We start from the raw sequence: 14,483 nt of genomic DNA on the forward strand, positions 1-14,483 counted from the left end.
TTAGTGTTTTGAGGAATTTCTGTGCTGTTTTCCATAGTGACTTAACAACTTACACTACCACCAATAGTGCTGCTTTTTCTTCACCACTTGTCCAATACTTAAATGCTATCACAGAGAAAAAAAGTGGTGACCGGCAGCAGAATAGGTTGAGGGATTTTTTTGTATTGTGGGTGAACAGTGAATAGAGATCATTGGTGGTGGGCATTCTTAACAGTTGTCATGGTGAGAATCTCTACACCTGAAACTTATTCTACTAATATGCTTGCCAATATTGACTAAATATTTTATGAGGCAGCATTCCTCTTTTCTGGGCAGTTCTAACAACCTCCACACACAACCTCTGCTATATGATGAGACCACACCATAGCTTCTGAACTTCTCTGATGACTGAAAACAAAATTCATTTTAAAAGAATTCTTGTTGTGAATCATCTTAGCATCAGTAGTAAATTTAAGTAGCAGTTATTTAATGTGCGTCTATCTCTGCAAACTTTTTGTATGAAAAAAAGTTAATTTTTTCATTTCATTAACTTTTTTTGCCCAATTCACCATTATCCAGCAATTCTCTCTTTTTTCCTTTCATTCTTCACCTCCTCCTTCCACTCTCCAGAAATACTCCCAATAGAAAGTGCTATAATTTTTCTATATCGTTAAAAAAAATTCCTTTAGGTTTCATAAAATGTTGCTCTATTTTTATGGATTTGTTTTGTAGAAAATGTGGAATCAAAAATCTATTAAAGCAAATGCATCCAAAAATTTCAAACCTTCTTCATATTTCTGATGTATGACATGGTGTTTCAATAGTGGTATTACAGTACAATAATATTTTTCTCAAATTTGTATTTACATTTGTTTAATATTTGTCAGTTGTTAAGTTATTGTACAGATCTACTTTAAATTTATGTTAGTTTAGAACAGTGGTTTTTAACCTTTTTATACCAGCCGGTTGGCAGTTAAAACTAAGTGGCAATATCATTTTTTCTGTGAACCAGAAGGAAATATACTGCAGACTGGCACTTGAATATCACATTCCAAAATATTTTATTGTGTTTTAATCATGGACAGTGAAATCTATAAAAATTGTGAGTGTTATAAATAGAACTTTCATAGAAATTGATAATTTATCTGTTCTTTAAAGGAAATAAGTTAACAAAGATCCTCTGTCATATTTTTGGATTACCTTTTGCTTTAGGTAGGCATAATGCTTAAGTCTAAGTTCGAAAAATGATACTTACATATGTCTTTTGTTTCTTAATTATGAGATTTATTTTTATATATTACTTAATATTGATAATAACTGAATTATAACAACAACTACTTTTGTATTATATCTCATATAAACATAAAAGCATGTATTTTATTTGTAAACTTAGTGGTAAGAATCATTTAAGTAAAATAGAATGTGAAGGAGTATGTAAATTAAAATGCTTGGACTTTTTGGTACATTGAGAGATATTAAAGCAGGTTGTGCATTTGCCTTGCATGTGGCCAAGCCAGGTTCAATTCCTGGCATCCCATTTGTCTCCCCTAGCATTACCAGGAGTAATTCCTGAGTTCAGATCCAGGAGTGATCTTCGAGGATTATCAGATGTGGCCCCCAAAGCAAACAAAAACCTGAGACATTTTTAGTTGATTTTGCTTGAAACTTGAGGATAAATATGCCATACCATAAAAAATTTTGAAAGACCAAGGTACAAGTGGTGCACAAGGGAAAAGGACAGGAAAAAGACAGAATTACACAGTATTTTCCTATGTTACAGATATACACAATAGGAGCTGGAACAATATCACAGTGGGTAAGGTGTTTGCACGGTTGGCCTTGCACAAGGCCAACCCAAGTTCGATTTCCAGCATTTCATATGGTCCCCTGAGCAATGCCAGGGGTAATTCCTGCGTGCAGAGCCAGGAATAACCCCTGTGCATCACCAGGTGTGACCCAAAAAGCAAAAAAAAAAGATATACACAATAGAACATTACACATTAAAATGTCATCACCATCATCCCTTTGATCGTTGAATTTCTGGAGCGGTCTCAGTAATGTCTCCATTTGTCCTAGCCCTGAGATTTTAGAAGCCTCTCTTTACTCATCCTTCCCAAGGATGCCACATTGCAGGACTTTCAGGGTCAGGGGAATGAGACCCATCATTGTTACTGGTTTTGGCATATGAAAACACCATGGAGAGTTTGCAAGGCTCTCCCATGTGGCCAGGAAACTCTCGGTAGCTTGCCAGGTTCTCCCAGAGGTAGAACTAGGCTAAAAGATGTCTAAGTCTTCCGGGAGCTTGGTTTCAAGTCTCTGGATGTTGGCCATTGGTGGGATTACAGGGCGCTGGGGGAAGTCCCTGGGTGTGACCACCTAGCTACTGGAAAATGGGAAATCTGGGCAGAAGAGGCCCAGTCCCGATCCAAGCAGGCTTGGAGGTCTCAGCCCCGGGTCCCACACCTGGGTTCTTCTGCCAGTACCTTCATGAGTGAGGCTCTAGATTAAAATGTAGAATGTTTTTAATATACTAAAGATGCTTATAACTTCCCTGTTAACTGTAAGCTTTATAAGTTTGAAATAAAATTAAATCAACTATAAAATTTAACTGTAATTAATTTTATGTATATTTTTACATAATTAATTTTGTAGTAATTCTGCATATATTCAAAAATTGAAATTTGTCCAAATTCAGCAATTGCTTGCTGAAACCTAGGCCAATTATACCAATTCATTTGATTAACATTTAAAAATGCAAAGTGATCAAAATAAGATCATAACACTAGAAGCATTCAGATTTACAGTAAAATTAATAGTTGGTGCTTCTTTATTTATCTTAATTTCATTTTGAAAATAATATAATTATTATACATTTTATTGTGTTTCTGGATTGTTTTAAGAAAATCCATATTTATCCCAAATATGTTTGGGGGTGAATTAGCTGGTCTCCAAATGTCAGGAGGTCCTACGTGTCCGTCTTGGTGGTTCTTGACCAACCCAGGGTACATTTCAGTGTGCATTCCCAGGATGCAGTGCTGATTCCAGGATGCAGTACTGCTCAGGTCAGGGATTTCTCAGGCCACCCTAGCTCTTCTGACGATGGAGGTGGTGCTCCAGAGCTGCACCTGGAATGCCTGGGGCCTCATCTGTTATCAGGGATAAAATCCAGCTAGACTGCATGCAAGGCATGTGTAGTAACTTATTTACTGTTCCTCCAGACCTTCTAAATATGTTTAAACAGAACCTGCTTTGAGTGAATTTTTGTTTATTATTATAATCCATACAAATTCAAAGTATGGATTTATGTCCATGTCTTTCTTTTAAAAATTTGAGCTTCATACTGTTATTCTCAAACTAAATAACCTCAATCATTGCCATCACTAGTTTGTCAACTAAACAAGAAAGCAAGGGTATCTGTCCCAGCCAGGGTACATCATTGTGCATAGAATTGTTGGCTCTAAGTTACTTCCCTTAACATATTATCTTTTACACATCCATAGGCAATCAATTAGAACTTCTGACGGAATTTATCTTATGACAGCAGGTAGATTGTGATATGTCACTCAAGACAAAGCCTTATTTGGCAAGCAATTTTGATAGAATTACATCCTGTAATGCCTTTTTCAAAATGGAATCACTGTGAGATACAGTTACAAACTTTCATGATTAAGTTTCAGTCATGCAATGATTGAGCACTCATCCCTCCACCAGTGCACATTTTCCACCACCAGTGTTCCCAGTATTCCTCCTGCCACCCCCACCCCCACCCCACCCCACCCCCTGCCTCTGTGGCAGGCAATTTCGTTCTTACTCTCTCTTCACTTTGGGGCATAGTGGTTTGCAGTACAGATACTGAGAGGCCGTCATGTTTTGTCCCTAGTCTACTTTTAGTACGTATCTCCCATCCCGAGAAGTCCCCGCAATTATCATTTGCTTAGTGGTCCCTTCTCCATCCCAACTGCCTTTTCCCCCAGCACATGAGGCCGAATGCCTTTGTTTTGATGTAGGTTTAATCAATGCATCTTTCATCTCACAACATTTTAATAAATGGGAATTATGTAACATCAGTTATGCTATATTGTATTCATTCGATTCTTACTGCTTTTTTGATACTTGTTTACTGTATTTAACGACATCAGAAAGTGGAGAAAAAATCAGCAAACTTAATTTTAACCTTCTTAAACATTTTATAGGCAATGTTTTCCTGTCTGAATTTTCCCCATATTTTAAGTTCATTTTAGTTTTTATTCCTGGGATGTGGCACTTCTAAAAAGTTTATCTGCAGTGTTTTCACTTTGGATAACTATTTTTCTCCCTTTTTAAAAAAGTTCTCAATTTAGGTTTTAGTTTTATTTTTTCTTTTTTTAAAAAATAGTTTTGGTTTATCTCTCTGAATCTTTCCAGTAGCATATTTCTCCACTGGCAGTTAAAAAGATTCTTCTTCACTATTTCCATATTTTATTATTGCATGTCTTTAGGATTTATTATTAAATTTTTTGAGTAATAATTGACTAAGTCAGTATTTGTGAAACCAAAGGCCTATAGTCTGGTAATCAGATTTTGTGCTATGAATTATAAAAAAAAGTATTCTCAGAGGAAATCAACGTAGGCAACAAGGTGAAATCATAACACACACACAGGTTCTGGTACTATTTGAAGCAAAGGTTGATGAGGCGACAGGCACCTGTTTCAGCTCTGTGATTGCTTGTTGTTTCTATTATCATTATTTATTATTTCTATTATCTTCACTCTAAGTATTTATTACAAGAGGTGACCAAACATAGATTTATTTTCTATAATAATCTATCATAAAATTATCAGTAGATAGTTTCCAAATGATTGTTCCAAAATAACTCTCCTAATGGTGACTGCTTTGGATAAATCATATATGAGTAAACCACTTCAGATGGATCACTTTAGTAAATACTTGCATGGATAAATGTTATATACGTAGTTAAATTTTAGCACATACATATACCTGAAGTGGGCTTATGGCTAATGAACTGAAGAAAATGTACAGCTTCACCTCTTTTACACCTAACTTTAAAATATTTTCTACAAGTATTTTAATACCAGCTTTTACAATGGATATTTTAAGACAACAGATATCTTTTAAGTCCTTACACAGTGAGGGTTGTGTAAATAAATATTTTAGATTTACAAAACTTTGATTTTTCTACTACCATTTTTCTAATTAATTTACCATCTTGATTAGGATGGTTTTCACTAATGTGTAAAAGCTTCCTAGTCAGTCACACACCATATGAAGACTAGCTACATGGCAAAAGTAAACGCAGAGTCGTGGAACTAGAAATCCCCAGGCAAAGAGACCACTACTCTTACTATTACTTTGAGCTTCTTTCATTCAAATGGATCCCAACCAAAGTGTTCATCTACTTTACCATAACTGCACAAGAATAATTTTCACAGAAAATTTACTAAGATAATTGAAGATGGCAGTTATTCCTTTTTCCTTAAATACATAGAAGGTAAGTTATTTCTAAGCAGCACAGAAAATTTATGTTGTTTTCTCTTCTTCAAATAGGTTATGTGGGTATGCAATTTATGTCGAAAGCAACAAGAAATCTTAACTAAGTCTGGGGCATGGTTCTTTGGAAGCGGTCCTCAACAGCCAAGTCAGGATGGAACTCTAAGTGATACAGCTACAGGTGCTGGTTCTGAGGTACCCAGAGAAAAGAAAGCACGGCTCCAAGAGCGATCGAGGTCTCAGACACCCCTGAGCACGGCTGCCTCCTCACAGGACACAGCTCCGCGCGGCGCACAACCAGACAGGAGTAAAGGGGCTGAGCCCTCACAGCCAGCCGTGGGGCTCGACCAGAAGCAGGCTGCCTCCAGGTCTAGAAGTGAACCTCCCAGAGAGAGGTAATCATAATCTTGTAAGCCAAAGGCAAGGTTTTGTATTGAGATTGAGCCCGTGGTCCGGATTATTACTGCTCTTAAGGGAAATATGTGGGGTTAAAGTACAACAAGCACCTTAGTCACTCTCTGGAATGCATCCTTCATTAGGAGACCTTAGTTGAAAAGCTTCTCTTATCATTCCAAAATACATGAGTGACTCACCTGATTAAGTCACCTGGAATTAACAGAGGAACTTGTATTTACTTTTAAAAATTTGTTAGCTATTTTTTATGATGGGAGAGGGGCACTTTAAGGCTCATATCTTACAGTGCTCAAGGACTGTTCCTGGCCCTGTGCTCAGGAGTGACCCCTAGTGTTCTTGCAACTCTCTTTCCAACCTGAAATTCTTACATTGTAGGTTATGTGACATGATTACTATAGTGTTAACTGACAGGGAAACTATGAGCAAGTAGACACTGAATGCAGAACAATATTTTATCATTTGTTCACATATAGAATAAGTCTTTTAATTGAAAGTATATTTTAAGAGAAGACATCATGTGTGTAAAGTCTTCTTTGAGCACATTTCTTATATGCCAAACTCTGAAAAGTGAACAGAAAATAAAACAAAGAGTTGAAAGGTAGGATGAATACATCCAGTGCATACATAAGCAACATATCTGAGGGAAGAGGTCTAGGCAAGAATTTGGAATGCACCCTTATGGCTAAAGAATACAGAGGAGGGAAGCGGGGAGGCAGCGCATAATGTTCTAGGGCTCAGGTTGGGTCTTGTGTACAGTTAATGTATTATAAATTTTTAATCCTAGGAGTAATAAAAGACCTCTGAGATTTTAAGTATGGATCAACATAATCAGATAACTTATCTCCATTGAGTGATTCATTCATTCAAAAAATGTATGATGATCAGAAAATGTTGTGTAGCAGGTGATAGTGCAATCAAACACAAGTCCTTTTTCTATACGAGGCTGGTAGTTTGGAGCACATGATTTCATTAGGATTGCTTGGTTCCTTTTATTTGTATAACTCTTATTTACTCCTCTGAAAAAGAGAGTATGTTCTAAGAAAGGTTCTTTTATTCCATTTTCAAAGAAAATAATCTATTTAAGATGATCAAGGACTTCAACATTATACTGCCCTTGGATTCCCATCAAAGGTCTTGTTACACTAGGGAGTAACTATCTTAGAGTGCTATGGCAGTGATTAAATATGAACTTGTGTTCAGAAGCTGACATATGGGAGGAATTCAATGAATGAAGCTTTATGCAAGCCAGTAGACCTATATATTTATTATAAGCCAACAGTCTGTTCCCTCTACCAGGATCTAGAGGACATGAAGATTAGGATGTGATCCCCTCTTCTCACAAATCGTAGGGGGAGACCATGAAATATCATAAGGAAGGCTGATGCTAGGGACAACTGTGCTGAAGTCTGATTTTTATCAAAGCCAAAGTATATATAGTACTTTGGGAGTCACAGAGAAGAGTTACCTTCTGAGTTAAATGTTGTACATAGGCAAGAATTGTACAACAGCTAGACTAGAAGAGAACATCAAAAGATGATTTAATGAGTGAACCAAACTGCTTTAGGTGAGGATACAGTTTCTCATTGAAAGTCAAGTTAATAGTATTAGATAACAACTGTGGATGAGACAATGAAGACGATACATAAATTTTGAAGGTGCTCCTTGGAATTGATCAGAAAATAATAACTTTAAGTAAGAAAATTTGATGGGGCCAGAGTGGTAGCACAGTGGAGAGAACGTTTGCCTTGCATGCAGCAAACTTGGATTCGATCCCCAGCATCCCATATGGTTCACAGAGCACTGCCAGGAGTAATTCCTGAGTGCAGAGCCAGGAGTAACCACTGAGCATCACCGACAGTGACCAAAAAAGCCAAAAAAGAAAGAAAGAAGGAGAGAAAGAAAGAAAGAAAGAAAGAAAAAGAAAGAAAAGAAAGAAAGAAAGAAAGAAAGAAAGAAAGAAAGAAAGAAAGAAAGAAAGAAAGAAAGAAAGAAAGAAAGGAGTTTGAATCTGTAAAGTTTCTAAAGAAAAACTAAGAATTTTGCTTTTAACATGAAGAAAACAAAATTCAATTTCAGTCTTGAATGTCTGAGATTTTAATTTTCATGTGAGATTTGATCTTATTTGATTTTATATGAATTTTTAAGGAGATTGACAATGACATATGCCCTTTTATTGCATAAATTACCTAGTGGTTTTATAAATAATTAGGAAACTAATAGGTCAGTGGAAGTTTGGGAGAAGGAACATAAATATAGGTGGCATTAAGGATTAGGCAGCTCCACAGAGGTATGACTGAAAAATAAAAGTTCTAGATTATTGTAACATTATTGGTCATATTTTTCACACACTCAAGAGCTACTGAAAGTGAATACTTATAGAGTTGAATAAAGGTACTATCAGTGAAGCAAAAGAGAGACTGGGGAACTCCGATTTACCTAATATTATTATTTCATAAAGCATTTTCACAGATGTTGCTCCTTTAATCCTCATATCAACTTTGCAAGGTAAGCTTTATTTATGAGCATTTTAAGAAAAGTAAACTCCATGTATACTTCTAATCAGGGCAGCTATACCTTATGAGATACTAAGCATTTGCAGTGCAATCACCATGTTTTTATGAAAACTACTTGATAGTTTTCATTATGTTCATAATGAACTACTTACATTGGAAAAATGAAGTTACACGATCTAGTTAGTGAAAAATTCTTTTTACTTCAAAGGGTCATGCAATCTAATGCTTCAAATAAAATTTGTTATGCTTCTGTTCTGCTTTATTCTGCCATATGAAACTCGTTCCCTTCTCCACCACCTCCAGTTCCTCTTTAGGCTTAGGCCATTATATTAGAAATGATTGCTTTTGTTAAATCAAAGTAGGAATTTCCCTCCTATTGACTTATAAGTTTCCCACCAATTTTTGTGAATTTTATCTGCTTTTGGATCTCCAATCAAATGTGTTTCCCCCGGAAAGCTCACTCCTATGGATTCAGGATGAACATTCAGAATCCCAGGTGCATACATTTTATTTTTCTTTTGATTATTGGATCACACCCAGCAGTACTCAGGGCTTACTCTAAGCTCTGTGCTCAGGGGTACTCCTGGTGGGTTTTGGCTGGAGGGGGTTGGTGCCCATATGTGGTGCCAGGGATACCCAGGTTGGCCTCATGCAAGACAAACAGCCCTATACTGTGTCTGGGGCCAGATTGCCTTTAAGTGCATAATAAATCTATAGTGTCAAAATGCTTAGCCAATGCAACTACTTTTGGTAACTTCTGGTATAGTTGCTGGACCCCAGTCCAGCAGTAAAGAACTGAAAGGCAACTAACCTAACTGAGTGAAAAAATCTGCAAGTGTCAAACATTCATCTTTTATTTTATATTTTGCCAGAGGCTTCGATAGGATAGAGAGAACTAGAATGCAAACTGTATTCTTATTTTGAACTTACCGAGGCAGAGAGAAAAGGTAGAGAAAGAGAAAGTGAATAATATCAAAATTTTCAATACTTCTACTATTTTTTCCCAATGACTATATAAATGAGACCTGAGGTTCAGTAACTTTTTTCTAATCAACCTCCTAAAAAATGTTTGATTGCACTTGATCTCAAATATATTTATTCTATTGAAATATCATTAGACTTGATTTCTGAAATATAGCATTCACATTTCTTGAAAAGTATGTTATAGCAAAAGATAATATGAATAGGTCCAAATATATTATCGATGCCATATTTAAATTTGAACTGATAACTGTCACTGTCATTCCATTGCTCATCGATTTGTTCGAGCGGGCACAAGTAACGTCTCTCATTGAGAGATTTATTGTTACTGTTTTTGGCATATCCAATATGCAGGGGTAGCTTGTCAGGCTCTGCGGTGTGGGCTCGATACTCTCGGTAGCTTGCCGGGCTCTCTGAGAGGGGCGGAGGAATCGAACATGGGTCCGGCCGCGTGAAAGGTGACCGCCCTACCGCTGTGCTATCACTCCAGCCCTTTGAACTGATAATTTGTCTTTTTGAGCCACTTTTTAATATTGTATTTATTCTTTTCATTGAAATAGTTTTTGATTCACAGAGGTTAATACACTGTATGCTTAGTTGAGTTAATCAAAGCGTTTTATTGACAACTAATTTATAAGAATTCTAACCATGCAGATGTCGGAGAGTGTGTTCAGGATTCAAGTGTTCGCTTTGTGTATTGTAGAACGTGGTGCATTCCAGGCACTGCATACGCCCCCACCAGAAATGAACCCTGAGCAGGGTGTAAGGCCCGAGCATCTCTAGGTGTGGGCTCCAAAAAGCAGAACGGAAACAAAAGCAAACAGTTCTAAAAAGGCAACGTTCATGAGTCTCCGAATGCAGTCGAGTGCAAAGCAGTTACAGCTAGACATTCGATGAGGCATTACGGTTTAAGGGGGGCTCCTATCTCTCTCTAACGGGACACGCAACTACTAAAAAGAGTTTAAATCTGGGAAAAGAAGGAGTCTTCGTTTTGCCTGGACTTCGTTCCGTCGCTCCATCCTGTGCTCTCCTTGACCTTGCCTTGTGTCCCACAGGAAGAAAACGCCCGGGGTATCGGAACCGAACGGCAAAGGCGCCCCGAAGGGCGAGAGGAAGCGCGTGCCCAAGGGCGCCGCGCCGCCCGGCGAGGGTCCCCCGGAGGAGCGCGAGCGCAAAGAGAGGCGGGAAAGCCGGCGGCTGGAGAAGGGGCGCTCGCAGGACTACCCCGACGTGGCCCCGAAGCGAGACGACAGCCAGGGTCCGGACGAGAAGCAGAGGAAGGAGGAGGAATACCAGACGCGGTACCGCAGCGACCCCAACCTGGCGCGCTACCCGGTGAAGCCGCCGCCCGAGGAGCAGCAGATGCGCATGCACGCCCGGGTGTCCCGCGCCCGGCACGAGCGGCGCCACAGCGACGTGGCGCTGCCTCGCACCGAGGCGGCCGCCGCGCCGCCCGACAGCCAGGCCGGCCCGCGCGCCCCGGCCGAGAGGACCGCGGAGGTCAGGGCGCCGCCGGGCGCCAAGCCGGGCCCCACCCCCAGCCCTCCCGCGCCCAGGCATGGGCCGGCCCCCGCCGAAGCCCCCGAGCCCCTCAGGAAGCAGAGCCGCTTGGACCCCAGCTCGGCGGTGCTCATGCGGAAGGCCAAGCGCGAGAAGGCGGAGACCATGCTGCGCAACGACTCGCTGAGCTCCGACCAGTCGGAGTCCGTGCGGCCGTCGCCGCCCAAGCCGCACCGCGCCAAGAGGGGCGGCAAGAGGCGGCAGATGTCGGTGAGCAGCTCCGAGGAGGAGGGCGTGTCCACGCCCGAGTACACGAGCTGCGAGGACGTGGAGCTGGAGAGCGAGAGCGTGAGCGAGAAAGGTACGGGGGGCGGGGCCGGCCGCGGCTGGACCCCGGCCGGAGCCGCTGTCGCCAGCGGGGTGGGTGGGTCCCAGGAGCGGAGTGTGCCCGGCTTCCCAGGGCCGCTTGCAGCACGCAGCGCGATGCACACTGTTGGCGTTGCAGTTCAGTCTACTAGAAAGTTGCAGAGAGAGGAGATCCTGAAAGCTCTCATCGCAAACGGAGATGGATGCATGGGCTGGTAGATGGACGGAGAGTATGGATAGATGGACGGAGAGACAGACAGGTGGACAGAGAGAGAGAGAGAGAGAGAGAGAGAGAGAGAGAGAGAGAGAGAGAGAGAGAGAGAGAGAGAGAGAGAGAGAGAGAGAGAGAGAGAGAGAGAGAGAGAGAGAGAGAGAGAGAGAGAGAGAGAGAGAGAGAGAGAGAGAGAGAGAGAGAGAGAGAGAGAGAGAGAGAGAGGTTTAGCTATATAAATGGAGAGATCTGTGTCTTTGAACACAGTGAAATGGATGGTGGCTAAACTCACTGTAATCATTTCACAACATTGCCTGTGTCAGGTCTTTGTTGCGGTGTGTCTTGAACTTGTGCAGATATCCGGAAATTATATCTCAGTTCATTGAATGGGGGAAAACGGGCAAGTTGGGATGCTCAGACTTCGGAATCAAATAGGTTTGAGGTGTTCTTGTTTGTTCTGATGTGGGATTTTAAAACAGAACTAAGGTTTTAAATTTGGAGTGCGGGGGCTTTGTTGGGTTTGATTTTTAAAAATATTTAGGCACCAAGATTTACAAAGCTGTGACCAAATTTCAGACATACATCGTTCTGAAATGTTGTAGAAACCCATGATCCCACAACACTTTCCTCTGTTGCTGCTCCAATGCCACCTCACACCCCTCCATCCCCAATCTAGCAAACCTTAGCAAACTCATTGTTTTAAAAATGATTATCGTTTGGGTCACTTGCTTACAATAGTATTGGAACTTAGTTTTGATAACCTCACCTCCACAACTACTCAAAGTGTGGAAGACTCTTGGCTAATGTCCTAATTATGTTACCAAAACACCATCTCTTCCTCCTCTGGACTCTGTGCTCAGGTTATCAGTCCTGGTGACTATATGTGTCTAGATATTAGTGCTTAGGAGATTATATGTGGCATTGGGAATATGATCCAGGTCACACACTTGCAAAGCAAGTGCCTTACCCATCATAGTATCTCTCTGGCCCTCATAAAGAAATCTTTTCATTTGTTTTCGTTATGGAGCCACTTCTGCATCGCTCATGGTTTACTGCTGGCTCTATGCTCAGAGATCACTCCCATTGGTTCTCAATGAAACATGTGGTCCTGGAGTTTGAAAACCAGTTAACTATATGAGGTAAATACACACACACACACACACACACACGCACACAATTAAGTAAGTCATGTCATATGTTCCAGTAGCGTAAGAGGAAAGGAATGATTTGGAAAGAGACTTATTAGGATACAGTGGATGCATGTTTTGAGTTTCAGTGCTAGGGATAGATACCTGCATGGAATAAAATTTAAAGAGGAAAGAGACAGACACTAAAAATAATGCTTATAACCATATCCCATGCGCTTATTTCCATTTATCAGTTACACATATAAATTAAACCTTTAATAGAATGTCTGACTCTTTTAGCTCATTTATGCTGCTGTAACAAAATGCCCCAGACTGGATAATTTATGAAAAACAGAAATTTACGTACTTTTTGGAGGCTGGGAAGTACAGATGAAGGCCCTGGGTTGCCTTCTGATAAAGTTGCTCAACCCAGTTCATTCTCTTCAGCTTGCTGTTTTCTTGCATGGAGGAAAGGTTGCTTTCTTAAGAGTAGCATTCCCCTATATGATGGCTTCAAAGTGATCTAAGTAACTCTCAAAGCCCATTCTTCCTAATGCTCTTTGACTGGAAGGATTTCAATATATTCATTCACTTGGGGGAGATATAAACAGAGACTGTACAGTGGCATAGAGTTGGTAACTACTAAATGATTGTGTACTTTTCCTAATGCTGATTTACTATTTTATTTTTAGTATTCTTTTGCATTGCTTTCTAGATTTATTAGCAAATAGGTATTTAGCACTATCAATGGATATACTGAGGTTAGTAAAAAACGTAAATGTGCTTCATGTCCTCATAGAGCTTTCATTCTTTTGAGATAAATAAGCATTGAAAGATAATTAGTGGGGTATCACAGAAATGGTACAGCAAGCAGGGCATTTGCCTTGTACAAGGCCGACCTGAGTTTGTTCCCTGGCATCCCATATGGTACTCAGAGGACAGTCAGGAGTGATCCCTGAGTGCTGAGCCAGCAGTAGGCCTGAGCCTGCTAGTGTGCTCCAAACCCCTTCCCCCCAATATACTTTTAACATATTTCAAGACATTTCTTCTTGGGAGTGGACTACACTTTACAGTGCTTAGGGACTACTCATGTCTGGGTGTTTGGGAGTGCGCCTGGTCGTGCTTGGCAAGCCAGGTGATATCATAGATCAAACCTGACTCGGAGCTGTTTCCCCAGCCCTGAACAAACATTATCCCCATATATAGTGATATGATTTTATTACATGCTAGCCATTCATAAAGATAACCTGTCTGTCATATGGTATCTGAAAGAAAACATACCTTATATTCAGATTATAAGCTGAATATAAGATATGTTATATATAATTGGTTATAATCAATTATAATCTTTATGTATAGAATAATTTCACACCCACAGACACAGAGAGGGTTTAGAAGGGACCTCCGTCTTGTTAATGGTCCTGTTTAAAAACAGAGCCCAGGGGCTGGAGCTATAGCAGAGCGGGTAGGGCGTTTGCCTTGCACGCGGCCAACCCAGGTTCAATTCCCAGCATCCCATACGGTCCCCCGAGCACCGCCAGGAGTAATTCCTGAGTGCTTGAGCCAGGAGTAACCCCTGTGCATAGCCAGGTGTGACCCAAAAAGCAAAATTAAATAAGTAAATAAAGACAGAGCCCAACTCCATGTCTTCACATTTTCTCAGTGTGAGTGTTGTTCATATTGCTACTTGCCAACTGGCAAAAGTTGTGCAGCTTTTGTCTCTTGGGTTGTAAACATTAACTAATATAAAATATTCAGTATAGAATAAATACTGTGATATAAATTTTACATTTAAGATAGTGGTGGACTTAAAAGCAATTTTTAATATAACCCACTGAGGCAAGGTCAGTGAAGATTTTGCCTCATAGGAATTGAGTAATGAAGACTGAAAATAAGAAAGAGAC

General features: G+C 40.1%; 1 protein-coding gene across 26 annotated transcripts in view; it reads left to right on the forward strand.

Annotated features, from left to right (window-relative positions):
* Positions 1–14,483, forward strand: part of RIMS1 (regulating synaptic membrane exocytosis 1) — a 512,610-nt gene that overhangs the window by 296,979 nt on the left and 201,148 nt on the right. For all 26 annotated transcript variants that reach the window (XM_055136886.1, XM_055136888.1, XM_055136871.1 and 23 more), the window contains 2 exons: positions 5,525–5,862; positions 10,431–11,236. In XM_055136886.1, the coding sequence (XP_054992861.1) occupies positions 5,525–5,862; positions 10,431–11,236 (1,144 nt within the window). The remainder of the gene's footprint in view (positions 1–5,524; positions 5,863–10,430; positions 11,237–14,483) is intronic.

Source organism: Sorex araneus, chromosome 4, assembly GCF_027595985.1.
Source record: "Sorex araneus isolate mSorAra2 chromosome 4, mSorAra2.pri, whole genome shotgun sequence".
NCBI classification, from domain to species: Eukaryota; Metazoa; Chordata; class Mammalia; order Eulipotyphla; family Soricidae; genus Sorex; species Sorex araneus.